The sequence below is a fragment of the Triturus cristatus genome, chromosome 6, assembly GCF_964204655.1.
Source record: "Triturus cristatus chromosome 6, aTriCri1.1, whole genome shotgun sequence".
Lineage (NCBI taxonomy): Eukaryota > Metazoa > Chordata > Amphibia > Caudata > Salamandridae > Triturus > Triturus cristatus.
In genome coordinates this window covers 1,240,238,264-1,240,252,947 of record NC_140589.1, presented here as the reverse complement: position 1 = coordinate 1,240,252,947, position 14,684 = coordinate 1,240,238,264, and the positions used below count along the sequence as shown (strand labels likewise).

The following is a 14,684-nucleotide window of genomic DNA, read 5'->3' as shown; positions in this document are numbered from 1 at the left end:
GCCTCTTTGCTGTGTGAATTGGTTCCTTCCTCTTTTTTTTCCTCTACTGCTGCATTCTTTCTCCATAGCGCGGGGACACACCGGGAGGTGTTACCAAGCGCTCTACAAACTCCTTTAAACTAAACTAAACTAAACTACTACCCGGCAGAAAGCTAACTTCAGAAATGTACAGCTCTACCTGTGAGTCCAAGAACAGGAATGTGCAGCTCCTTCTGTGAGAGGCCAACATTAGAAATGTATAACTCAATCTGTGAGAGGTTAACATGCGACCTCGGAGTCTGAGATCCGGAATGTGCAGACTTGTCTGTAAAACTCTAACATCAGGAATGCACAGCTCCACCTAAGCATTTGGAATGCACAGCTCCACCTAAGCATTTGGAATGCACAGCTCCGTCTCTGAGAGGTTAACTTTAGAAACGTATAACTCCATCTGTAAGTCTAAGATCAGGAATGTAAAGCCATATATTTTAGACTCTAAGATCAAGAATGCACAGCTCCACCCGTGAGAATCTAATATATGGAATGCACAGCTCCGTCTGTGAGAGGCTAATATTAAACTAGTATAGCTCCCTCTGTGAGTCTAAGCTCAGGGGTGTGCAGCCTCCTCTGTGAGACTCAAACATTTAGAATGCACAGCTCCGTCTGTGAGTATAGTTCCCCCTGTGAGTCAAAGATCAGCCTGAGGTGTGAGACTCCGACATTAGGCATGCACAGCTCCACCCGTGAGAGTCTAACATTTGGAATGCACAGCTCCATCTGCGAGGGACTAACACCAGGAACGCAGATATTAAACTCCGAACTATACAGCTCCCTGCGGGGCAGTCTAATATTCGGGATGTAGGTGGGAGCTGTACATCCCTAATATTAGACTGCCCCACAGGTACATTCCTTACCACAGCTCTGTCTGTGAGAGGTTAACATTAGAAACGTAGACCTCAATCCGTGGCAAGGAATGTACAGCTCTATCGGTGAAAGTCTAACGTGCAGAAAACGTGCTCCGTTTGACACCCTAACTTCAAGAATCTAAAGATCGCTCTGGGACAGTTTAGTCTAAAAACACATTCCTCCTATATGAGAGTCTGCAACATATTGATACTTTTGAGAGAGTCTCAGCCATGTGACAACCTACTGTCACGAACACCATACACTGTTCTTTCTATATGTGACAGTCTACTCGGAAACTCTTATGTTCAAATAGTGATAGTTTTACAAAAGGAATACGCAGCCCTATGGGTGGCAGTCCAAGTTAAGAAGTGCAACGTTCTATATGGGACGGTGTGACACTAGAAATGCACAATTCTAAACGCGACAGTCTAACATAAGAAAGTTCTATCGGAGACAGGTTGATAGAAGTGATGCTGGATACACTGTTCAATGGCCGACAAGCTAATATCAGAAGGCAGCGTTCTAAATGTGACATGCGGACGCTGGAAATGCACAGCTCTTAGTTCACAAGTGTGTATGTGAGTCTAACATCAGGTATGGATACACAGATCTATATGCGACAGTGACATCAGGAATGAATACACAGTTTTATATGCGACACGGACATAAGGAATGGATATACACAGTTATAAATGCGACAGTCTTACATCAGGAATGGATACATAGCTTTATATGCAACCCTATGACACGAGGAATGCACATTTCTAATTGAAAGAGCTTGGCATCACGAATGCACGGTTCTGTGTGCCAGTCAGACAGCCGCAGTGCATAGTTCCTTATGTGTGTAACAGTCTGACATAAAAAATAGTCCGTTGTACATATGCCATTTTGACATCGGGAATGCACGGTTCTAGGTTTGACAGACTGGCATCGGGAAAACATTTGCATATATAACAACCTAACGTCAGCGGTGCAAAGTTCTCTATGTCAATCTGACGTCAGCAATAAAAAGTTCTACGTGTGTAACTCTGACATCAGCAATGCTCAAATCTGTGTAGCAGGGTGACATCTGCAGCGCACAGTTCTATATGTCAGTCTGACGTCAGGAATGTAAAGTTCTACGTGTGTCACTGACATCAGTAATACACAGTTCTACATGTCAGTCTGACATTAGGAACACACAGCTGTACGTATACGTTGACATCAGTAATGAACAGTTCTATGTGCCAGGCTGACACAAGAAGCGAACAGCTCTATATTTCAGTCACATTAGGAATACAAAGTTCTGTGTGTGTCACTTTCACATGAGTAATACACAAATCTTTATGTCAATCTGATATCAGGAACACAACGTTTTATGTGTGCACTTTGACATCAGTAATGCACACTTCTGTGTGCCAGGTTGAAATCTGCAGCGCACAGTTCTATAAGTCAATATTATGACAGGAATACAAAGTTGGACGTTTGCACTCTGGCATCAGTAATGCACAGTTCTGTGAGCCAGGCTGATATTGGTAGCGTACTGACAGTCTGACATTTGGAATGTGTGACAGTCTGACATCTGCACTAGTCAGCCCCACAGCCCATATATGACATGGTGACATCAGGGACGCACAGTTCTATGAATACGTGGCTCTATATATGTGACAGCCTAGGATCAAGAATTAAACCCTGCATAGGTGACGCCCAACATATGGGGTTTAAAGGGTTTGCAAGTAGGCGAATGCCACACTTCACACAATAGCCGTGACACTTACCGAGTGAGTGGTGCTGCGGTGGGTGCCCTGCTCGGTCTGCCCTCTGCCGCCTGCTTCTGCCCTGGCCGTCCTGCCTCTGGCTCCCATACACACACAGATGCGGCATGTACTAAATAGCCTGTGCATGAGGGGCCACCCAGTGACAGCCATTGGCGCATCCTCCAACCCCTCCCGCCCTCCTCCCTAAGTTTTCATTTCCATGCAAAGGCTCTCGAAAGGGAAACTTACGGCTCAGAGGCACACGCGCAGCTCCGCTTGCACAGACCGTGGCCCGCACCCTCTGCTGAATGAACACTTTGAATACACCGCAGGCACGTAACATTCATCAAGACGCGGATGGTGGCGGAAAGCGTGCTCATTTCCATATGCATAGATTAGAATATATGGGCAGGCAAATATATACACGACACAAAGTGAAAGCGCGCCATGCGCGCGTTGTGCCTCACACACAGTACTACACCAACTAAAACTGTATCATGACTGGACTGATTCAATGCCTGAAACCCCGCGAGCAAAAGAGATGCCGTGCGTGTGCACAATCTCCAGTCGGGGCAGGGGAGGCAAACAGGTGACAGGGAGGGAACAAACATGCCTCCCTTGCAATGAAAAACGAGCGTTTGTGCCGCGCGCCTATCAGAAGCATGGGTGGAGCTTCCACCCCACTTCCAAAGCAAACCCGACAACAATAGATCTCGCACGCGAGCTACGCATGTGCTGCATCGCTAGGCGAGACCTAAAAATCAGGGCTGTTTGCCGGGAGAAATGGTCTCAAGTCATTAAACTCCTGCCTAGGCCGAAATAATAAAAAATAAAGTGCTATATTTTGATTCCAACACTAGATGACATGAGAGTGCACATCATGTGAATCCAAACCAGACAATATTCACCAAACATAACAATTAGGAGCAACGATGCTGCAAAATACTGCTGCCAATGGCAGCAGCTTGTACTAATCAACAGCCAACTAAAAAAACTAAATCTCAAATCCTGTGAACACGCTTTCAGTGAACAGGACTATTTGCACAGACGTAAAAAATTAAAACTCTCACTTGATAAGATTTACAACTGAAATGCCTACAATAAAGTAAGCACGTTAATGTCCATCTGTAAATTCTCAACTGTTAACATAGTTGCAGCCATGTTTAAAAGGTTACGCACAGTAGAATGACTTTTGTAATAAGAAATATAAAACTCACGACTAAATAAAGCACTTGAATATCAGAACACCAGATATGTCATATTAAAGTGCAGTACATGCTTGAAGGAATACAACACATTGAAGATACACTGGCCACAGGAAAGAACTAAATAAAAAACATACAATTTAACTTCTAAAAATTCATTAAAACCATTGTACAATTTTAATAAAAATGAAATGCGGATTTACATTTACCTGGTGGTAGAACCCTGCTTGAGCCATTGGATCAGGTTGAGCCCACCTATACCCCACATGAGGCCATGATGTGAAAGTCTCCCGCCTGTTTGCTTCACTGTACATCAAAGACCTTTTAAAAAAAACAACACAAAAAACGGGATGTAACACCAAGGGAGGTTCAAATGGTTCATGGTCAGATGAATGTGCGTGCCATAATCCAATATACATGGATAGTAAGTAATGCTGTCAAATACTCTAATTATTAATAAATGCCACATTATCTACTCGGTCTGTGTTAACCCATGGTATCTATTCATTCTATTGAACCCAATATCAAGAAGCCTATAGTGGGCTGGGGCCCTTTGATCCCCCTCCACCCCCAAACAGTCCACTTATTACTCAACAAGTATGAACTCAATGTCATCCTCAGCAAACGTGCCCACCTTTGGGTTCATGCCCAAAAAGGCAAGTACCTGTTTTACCTCAATAAAGCTTTGGCAGCCTACCTAAAGTTTAAGCGCAACTCTACTATTATCCAAAAAAGTAAAGACGAATAAGGCACTCTCCAGTGTTCCTCGGACATGAACCTCAAACATTTCTAACACTTGTATTCAAAGCTGTGCACCTCCTCAGTCTACTCCCCATTCAATGTCGATGGACTCCTTGCCCATTAAGCAAGTCTCGCATACTGAACTAGCTTGCCCTTGCCAATCCAATCTCGGAAGAAGAGATTGCACGGGGCATCAAATCTAGGCCGACTGGTAAAGCACCAGATCCGGTGAGTTTTACAAAACCTTTCTAAATACAATTATGCCATCATTAAAATCGACCCACTCCCATTTTGCTACTTCCAGCGAAGTATCAGGTACGACTTCTTAGGCCACTATTGTTATTATACCCAAGGATGGCAAGGAATATTCTGATCCCGAAAATGATAGCTTCTGTGTTAATCAGTGAGACTGGCCTAACATTTATGCTAAGATCCTGGTATTTCGATTAGCCCCCTTGATTGCCACACTAGTTATCCCTACTCAAACTGGCTTTATCAAAGGCCGACTTGCTAGTGATAACATCATTCTTTTGCTCACATTATTGAGAAGACCTCCGACACGCTTTTTCTGCCGGCAGTGTCAATTGCCTTGGACGCAGAAAAAGCGTTTGACAAAGTTTCCGGGCCATATCTCAAAGCCATCCTATTCAGGAACAGTTTCAACAGAAATCGGCGGTATATGTAATAGGGAATAGGCGCCACAAGTATTCACACTTCCAGTATTCGCTGTCACTTACTAATTACGAACGGTGCTAAAAGGTGAGGGAGAACCACCAGCCTCCCCCAAAGGATTTGTGGCAAAAGCAACAAAAATGCATACATTAAACACCCTAGCACACGTTATTTTATGATTAAGGTCAATTTCCCATATTATTCATAGTATAAAAAACACAAGCGAAGTCTTTTCGTTTTTCTGTCTTTTAATCCGAGTGTTCTTTAGCCTCTTTAGCCAACACGTGTTTCGTCGTCTCTGTAGTCTAATACACACGACTTGTTCACGGCTAAATAAGAAAACACAGAGTACGGTGTTTCAGTTTCAACAAACGAAAAAAGCTTACGGGGCAATAGTTTACAATTATATAACGAGTTGTTACATTGATTGTGAGCGTGTCTGTGCATATACAACATAAAAGTGAGTTTAGAAACAGTTGTGGGAGGGTATTTTAACATTGCATACCCTTCATTTTTGGTTAGGAAAACACACATGTGAATAGTGAAGGTTGTATGTGATTGAAATTAAATCTATATGAAAGATTCCCTGTGTCTCATACAACCTTAACCCAGGAAAAGGAACCTGAGTGCATATAGATGTCCAAAGGACAGGACCACCATTCTGGTCCAAAATGATAAAAGCCATGGGTGAAAAGTAAAACCACTAAAATCCAATCTTAAAACCATGCATTTAATATCTGGAAGGACATAGAAATCCAAAGAACAAACCTGTACTGTAATAAACAGAGTAATCTGAGGGGAAACAGGAGAAAAATGTATACACTGATATCAGTATACATAATATATAAATAAGGTGATAAAATGATTAAGTGTCCACAAACTCAGAAGAGAGGAAAACTAAATACGTACTCCTATTGTGGCGATAATTCCAGGCCACAATAATCCTGTGGCGTGGGGTACACGAGCAAATCCTTCTTAAGAGCGAGTCAGTTAATTGGTGCTCTGTATGGGTTGTCAATCCACAACCCTCGTTAATCCCTGGTTTCACGTCTTCATCAAGACACTGAAATAAACAGGAAATCAATGTTTTGCTAAGTCTAACTTCACAATTTTCTTACTCAAGAAAATATTCTTTACTTCACAAATGTGAAGTTAGTGCTTAAAAGGTGTCAAGCACGTCCTGTCCGGTTGCTATCTTATTACTTACTTAAGGTTTGTAGACTCCTTAACTCGTAACGAACGTCTCCCCACGCCGGTCTCCTCGAGTGCGAGTGCCGGGTTGCCGAGTAACCATTCTAAATAAACGTATTTGCGTGATCATGTGACCACGCGTAGCGCAATCACGTAGATTTCCAAGTCTCGCGTTATTAACGTATGGGTGAGATAAAGTAATGTTTGTGAATTCGATTATTAGGTAGGTGGCATAAATATAGGCGGTTCTAATGTCAGTGATATCATTCTCACTGTGACAGAACCAAATATCGGTAGTACTGTAGATTTAATCAAAAATAGCATGATCACGTGAACCCATATGTCGCGTGATCGTATCGGAATTCCGAAAAAATGCGCCATGTTTGTATGGGCAGTGGCAGTAAAAAAAGGTCAGTACGGAAAATATAAGATAAAGTAAAATTTGTAAATTCAATTGTTAGGTAGGTTGCATAAATATAGGCGGTTCTAAAGTCGGTGATATCAATCTCAGTGCGACAGACCCAAATATCGGTAGCACTGTAGATTTAATCAGAATAACACGATAACACGGTAACATACACATAATGAGATAGTTGAATGACTATTTTTAAAAAAACCGACTTCACCCCACTCATAAATATCAAATTGCGTGTTGGTTTAGGTCCGGCTTCTATAGGAGAGGTCCTTGACACATAAGGCTATTCTTTGCATTGCGGATTTGATTGGATGTTAACAAATCGTTATTAAGTGGCATCTAAGAGAGATGCTTTATATATAACCTTTCGTTCATAGAATTCAAAAAACCTGCTTTTTTGGTCTTGCCCATATGTTTTATCCGTGCTTTGAAATCCAGAGACTTTTACTGACATTGCTTATACAAACATGGCGCATTTTTCGGAATTCCGATACGGCCACGCGACATATGGGTTCACGTGATCGTGTTATTCTGATTAAATCTACAGTGCTACCGATATTTGGGTCTGTCGCACTGAGATTGATATCACCGACTTTAGAACCGCCTATATTTATGCAACCTACCTAACAATTGAATTTACAAATTTTACTTTATCTTATATTTTCCGTACTGACCTTTTTTTACTGCCACTGCCCATACAAACATGGCGCATTTTTTCGGAATTCCGATACGATCACGCGACATATGGGTTCACGTGATCATGCTATTTTTGATTAAATCTACAGTACTACCGATATTTGGTTCTGTCACAGTGAGAATGATATCACTGACATTAGAACCGCCTATATTTATGCCACCTACCTAATAATCGAATTCACAAACATTACTTTATCTCACCCATACGTTAATAACGCGAGACTTGGAAATCTACGTGATTGCGCTACGCGTGGTCACATGATCACGCAAATACGTTTATTTAGAATGGTTACTCGGCAACCCGGCACTCGCACTCGAGGAGACCGGCGTGGGGAGACGTTCGTTACGAGTTAAGGAGTCTACAAACCTTAAGTAAGTAATAAGATAGCAACCGGACAGGACGTGCTTGACACCTTTTAAGAACTAACTTCACATTTGTGAAGTAAAGAATATTTTCTTGAGTAAGAAAATTGTGAAGTTAGACTTAGCAAAACATTGATTTCCTGTTTATTTCAGTGTCTTGATGAAGACGTGAAACCAGGGATTAACGAGGGTTGTGGATTGACAACCCATACAGAGCACCAATTAACTGACTCGCTCTTAAGAAGGATTTGCTCGTGTACCCCACGCCACAGGATTATTGTGGCCTGGAATTATCGCCACAATAGGAGTACGTATTTAGTTTTCCTCTCTTCTGAGTTTGTGGACACTTAATCATTTTATCACCTTATTTATATATTATGTATACTGATATCAGTGTATACATTTTTCTCCTGTTTCCCCTCAGATTACTCTGTTTATTACAGTACAGGTTTGTTCTTTGGATTTCTATGTCCTTCCAGATATTAAATGCATGGTTTTAAGATTGGATTTTAGTGGTTTTACTTTTCACCCATGGCTTTTATCATTTTGGACCAGAATGGTGGTCCTGTCCTTTGGACATCTATATGCACTCAGGTTCCTTTTCCTGGGTTAAGGTTGTATGAGACACAGGGAATCTTTCATATAGATTTAATTTCAATCACATACAACCTTCACTATTCACATGTGTGTTTTCCTAACCAAAAATGAAGGGTATGCAATGTTAAAATACCCTCCCACAACTGTTTCTAAACTCACTTTTATGTTGTATATGCACAGACACGCTCACAATCAATGTAACAACTCGTTATATAATTGTAAACTATTGCCCCGTAAGCTTTTTTCGTTTGTTGAAACTGAAACACCGTACTCTGTGTTTTCTTATTTAGCCGTGAACAAGTCGTGTGTATTAGACTACAGAGACGACGAAACACGTGTTGGCTAAAGAGGCTAAAGAACACTCGGATTAAAAGACAGAAAAACGAAAAGACTTCGCTTGTGTTTTTTATACTATGAATAATATGGGAAATTGACCTTAATCATAAAATAACGTGTGCTAGGGTGTTTAATCTATTCAGGAACAGCCTTGGTAAAGAGTTTATTAAGATCACAATGGCACTTTACTCCTGCCCTTCTGCAAGGATTAGAACTGATGGATGCCTCTCTCAACCCTTACTCTTCACCAGGGTACACATCGCGGCTGTCCTTTATCCCTGCTGCTGTTTTTACTAGCCATCGATCCCCTTTTACTAATGCTAAACACTTCATTGGATATTCCGGTCATCCTTTTTAATAATACCTCATACAAAACGGCTGCTTATGCCGACAACATTTTAATATTTACTTAGTCCCCTGGGTCCTCCATCACCGCCATTCATTCTTGTATCAACATTTTTTCTAAGGTATCAGGCTATTCTATGAATAGGGATAAGGCATAGATTTTGCCGCTCAATATACAGTCACCCTGCAATGGCCGGTTCATTTAACTTCCAATTAAAAACGACCCTCAAATACCACAGTATATGGCTTCTCCAGAGATCTTAGAAAGACTGTCTCTATCAATGAGGATAAAACTCTAAACAAGATTAAAAAGACTAACTAGTGACTTGATCCCCGAAGAACATATCTTGGTGGGGTAGATTTGAAACCATAAAGATGATGATCTCTCCACTAATAAATATTTTATTGAGTATGCTTCCCACCCGCCTCTCCCCAGAATTCTTACGTAATGTTAGGAATATGCTACTTACCAGTATGCATCTGTTCTTGGCATGTAGAGCTGCAGATCTATACACTGTGCATAGATCGCCATCTGGTGTTGGGCCCGGATGTTTGCAGTTTGTTTTTCCTCTTGGAAAGTCTTTGGAAGTCACGAGGTCGGTGACTCCTCCTTTGGTTCGTATTGCGAATGGGCTTCGGCTCCATCCTCAGATTGTTTTTCGCCAGCAGGGAAAGATGGAGCGTAGTAGTAACAGTAAAGAAACCCATGTGTATTGTATCTAAATAAGATAAGACTGGAACAGATACAGGTAGCCGGGGAGGCGGGTGGGCGTGTATATATCTGCAGCTCTACATGCCAAGAACAGATGCATACTGGTAAGTAGCATATTCCGTTCGAGGCATATGAGCTGCAGATTATACACTGTGCATAGATTACATAGCAGTACCCAACCCTAGCGGCGACCACCGGCATCCGTTGCAGTCGTTTGAAACAGTGTTTTTAGTACAGCTTGGCCCACACTAGCTTGTTGCTTGGTTTGCACATCTACACAGTAATGTTTTGTGAAGGTGTGCGGTGTTGACCATGTTGCTGCCTTGCAGATGTCATCTAGTGGTATGTTCCCTAGGAACGCCATAGAAGCCCCTATCTTCCTTGTAGAGTGGGCTTTAGGGGGAACCGACAGCGTTCGTTTTGCTTTTTGGTAGCAAATCTGTATGCATTTTACAATCCACCTAGCTATCCCTGATTTGGAAATAGGGTTGTCTTTGTGTGGTGGGGAGAAGGAAACAAATAGCGGTTTGGTTTTCCTGAAAGGTTGTGTTCTCTGGATGTAATAAAGTAAAGCCCTTTTAACATCCAGTGTGTGTAAGGCTCTTTCTGCAACTGTTTGGGGTTGCGAGAAAAAGACTGGTAATTCTACCGACTGGTTTAAATGGAATGGAGAAATGACTTTGGGTTGAAATTTGGGATTGGTGCGGAGTACAACCTTGTTGTGATGCATCTGAAGAAAAGGTTCCTGTATAGTGAGTGCCTGTATTTCACTAACTCTTCTGAGGGAAGTGATGGCCACTAGAAAAGCTGTTTTCCATGTGAGAAATTGCAGCTCACACTTATGTAATGGTTCGAAAGGGGGTCCCATTAACCGTGTGAGAACTATATTCAAGTTCCAAACAGGTGAGGGTGGGACTCTGGGTGGAATTACTCTTTTGAGGCCTTCCATAAAGACCTTGATGGCAGGCACTTTGACAAGTGAGAGGTGCTGCCTATTTTGTAAATAGGCAGCAATTGCCGCGAGGTGTAGCCGAATGGAAGTATATGCTAGGTTACACCTTTGTAAATGGAGTAAATAACATATAATGTGCTGTATGGATACATTTAAAGGATTGATTGCATTGTTATGGCAGTAAACAACAAATCTTTTCCACTTTGCTGCATAGCACGCCCTAGTAGTAGGGCGCCTAGCTTCCCATATAATGTTCATGCAATCAGGGGGAAGGTTAAGGTATCCAAATTCTAGGACCTCAGGAGCCAGATCGCAAGGTTGAGTTGAGCTGGGTCCGGGTGCCTGATCTCTCCATGGTTCTGGGTTAGTAGGCATGGCGAGAGGCGTAGCTTTTGGTGTGGTACTACTGAGAGTTCCAGCAGTGTGGTGTACCACGGTTGTCTTACCCATGTTGGAGCTACCAGGATCAGAGTTAGGGAATGCTGCTGTAGCTTTTGCACCACTAATGGAATTAGTGGGAGAGGTGGAAAAGCGTATGCAAATTTGTTTGACCAGTTCATCCATATCGCATTGCCTTCGGACAATGGGTGTGGATATCTGGCGGCGAAGCTTGGGATTTTTTGTTTTCGTGGGTGGCGAATAGGTCTATGTGTGGATGCCCCCACTTCTGAAAGCACGGGTGAAGAACCTGTGGGTGAAGTTCCCACTCGTGGATCTGCTGTGTCTGCCTGCTCAGCAGATCTGCCACTGTGTTTTGTACTCCTGGGACGTGTTGGGCTAGGAGAAAAATCTTTTGTGGAATTGCCCATCTCCATATGCTCTGTGCTAACAGAGAGCTGTGGAGAGTGTGTGCCCCCCTGTTTTTGAATGTAGTACATGGCAGTCATGTTGTCTGTGCGAATGAGGACTGCCTTGCCTGAAATCTGCGCCTGGAAGGATTTTAGGGCGAGGAAGATCGCCAGTAACTCCAGATGGTTGATGTGGAGTAACTTCTGTTGCGGCGTCCACGTGCCCTGTGCTGTGAGATGCAACAGATGAGCTCCCCAGCCGGAGAGCGTTGCATCTGCTGTTAGGATTATTTGTGGGACCGGGTCCAGGAACGGTCGACCTCTGGAAAGGTTTGTGGTGTTCCACCACTGCAGAGAGCGATGGGTGCGGCCGTCTACCAACACCAGATCTGTCAGCTGTCCCTGGGCCTGGTTCCACTGGTGCGCCAAGCACTCTTGGAGTGGACGCATTTGGAGTCTTGCATGGGGCACTATAAAGATGCAAGAGGCCATCATCCCTATGAGCTGCATAAACACTCTTGCTGGGAGAGAGTGTAGAAATAGGAATTTCTGACGCAGCGCCTGTATTTTTGCAATCCTGGCAGGATTGGGATAGGCTATGGCTTTTGAGGTGTCTATGGTGGCACCGAGATACTGTTTTGTGTGTGATGGCATCAGGTGGGATTTTTGGTGGTTCACCGTGAAACCTAGCTGGTGAAGTAGTTGGACCATAGCGGCGGTATGTTGCACACATTGTTGGTAGGACGTGGCTTTTATCAGCCAATCGTCCAGATAAGGGAAGACGTGAATGTGCTGTCTTCTGAGGTGTGCAGCCACTACTGCCAGGCACTTGGTGAAAACCCTTGGTGCTGTTGTTACCCCGAACGGGAGCACCTTGAACTGGTAGTGTTGTCCGTCTACCACAAACCTGAGGTACTTTCTGTGAGACTGGTGTACTGGGATGTGAAAGTACGCGTCTTTCAAGTCCAGAGTGGTGAGAAAATCGTTCTGGGAGAGAAGTGGAAGAACCTGTTGGAGGGTTACCATGTGAAAATGGTCTGAATGAATGTAGGTGTTTAGAGGTCTGAGATCTAAGATAGGTCGTAGGGTCTCGTCTGTCTTTGGAATTAGAAAGTACAGGGAGTAGACCCCTAAATTTTGTTGATTTATGGGGACCTGCTCTATTGCTCCTTTTTGCAGGAGGGAGATCACCTCTTGTGTTAGTAGCGCAGTATGTTCTTGCGACATAGGGCGGTGCCTGGGTGGAATGTTGGGGGGTGTTGATGTTAATTCCAGGCAATACCCTGACAGAATAATTTGTGTCACCCATCTGTCTGAGGTGATTGTCTCCCAGACGTGAAGGAAATGTTGTAGTCTGCCTCCGACCAGAGTGGAATGGTCTGGAGGGAGCGGGGGAAAGTCATTGGGCAGGAGGTGTGGCAGAGCGGGCGGTATTTGTTTTGCCTCTGCCCTTATTATTATTGCCTCTGTATCCGCCTCTTTCATAACCCTTCGTGAAGGTAGATTGAGGAGGGGATTTATAGGACGTGGACGCACTGTCCGAGGAGTAGCCTCTGCCCGTGCCCCGAAAGGAAGAACGGCGAAAGGAGTGCCTGGGAGTCTGTGTCTGTAGGGCTCCCATAGATTTCGCCGTGTCTGTATCTTTTTTCATTTTTTCGAGGGTTTCGTCTACTTTAGGGCCAAATAGATGATCTTGGTAGAAAGGGTGATTTAATATGGAGGCTTGTACCTCTGGTTTAAACCCTGAAACCCTGAGCCAGGCATGGCGACGGAGAAGGACACTGGTGTTTATGGCCCTGGAGGCTGTATCTGCTGCATCTAGGGCACATCGTATCGAGGTATTGGTTATTGTTTTTCCCTCTTGAATAAGTTCATTAGCCCTAGTCTTGTACTTTTCAGGGAGATGGTGCATGATGGTCTCTAGCTCATCATAATGCGCCCTGTCGTAACGGGCCAACAGTGCTTGCGTATTGGCAATACGCCAGATATTGGCCGCTTGTGACGCAGTGCGCTTCCCTGACGCATCTAGGAGCTTGGATTCTTTGTCAGGTGGGGGCACCTCGCCTGACGTCTGAGAATTTAAGCGCTTCCTAGCTGTAGATACCACTAGGGAGTCTAATGGTGCAGGGCCTTTAATGTAAGAAGGGTCTGTGGGGGCGGCTTTGTATTTTTTCTCTATCCGAGGGTTTAGGACCCTGGCCCTGACTGGGTCTTTGAAAACCTCAGGGGCATGTTTAATTACGCCCTTTAACATAGGTAGAATGGCAGTGGACCTATGTGTATCGTCAAAGGTGTCTAGGAGAAAATCCTCCTCCACTGGGTCGGTATGTAACTCCACCCCGTGGTAGTGTGCCGCCCACGGTAACAAATGGTGAAAACCCAAGGAATCTTCAGGAGGGGATGGCCTAGATGGATAAAGGTCATCCTGTGGGACATCTGGGATGTCCGGATTGTTATAATCATCCCATGGGTCTGGAGATCCAGTAGGGGTGGGATCTTGTGGCACATCTGCTGGATCATAGTAAGGGTCCCCCAAATCGTCTGGGACAGGAGACAAGATGGGGGAACGATGAGGTGGAGGGGGTGGCGGTGGAGAGGGTGGAGGAGGAGGAGGTGGGGAAGGCACCCTTAAAGGAGAGGTAGAAATGTCCTTTCTCTTTGGAGGTGGAGGTGGAGGTGGAGGTGGAGCTGGCTTGTCCAAGTGTCTCTTTTTTGAAGACAATATCAAGTGTCCAGTCTTTGGATCCTTGGTGAGGGTTTTTTACAAAGGATCCGGTGTGAAAAGCTCCTGTGACACTGGTTGTTCGGTCGGCGCCGAAGGTTTCGGGGCCGACGGCTTTTTAGGTTTATCGAAGCCATGCTTCCTTGGAACCTCCGTTTTTTTGGTCGGTGCCGAAGAAGTTCTCGGCACGGGAGTGTCGGTGCCGAGGGTCTTGTGATGTTTGGTCGGCGCCGGAGGGGCAGGTTTCGACCCCGAAGGCTTCGGTGTCGGATTCGGTGTGGAGGTGGAGGCCGATTTTTTCTTCAGTGCCGAAGGGTGTTTCTCGGCA

The 14,684-nt window shown here is 44.2% G+C and overlaps 1 protein-coding gene across 1 annotated transcript in view; it reads right to left on the bottom strand.

Moving 5' to 3' along the window:
- The window catches only part of BIRC6 (baculoviral IAP repeat containing 6), a 1,973,616-nt gene that overhangs the window by 1,809,075 nt on the left and 149,857 nt on the right, over nt 1-14,684 (bottom strand). Inside the window, exon 5 of the mRNA XM_085609819.1 lies at nt 4,036-4,147. Coding sequence (XP_085465945.1) covers nt 4,036-4,147 — 112 coding nt within the window. The remainder of the gene's footprint in view (nt 1-4,035; nt 4,148-14,684) is intronic.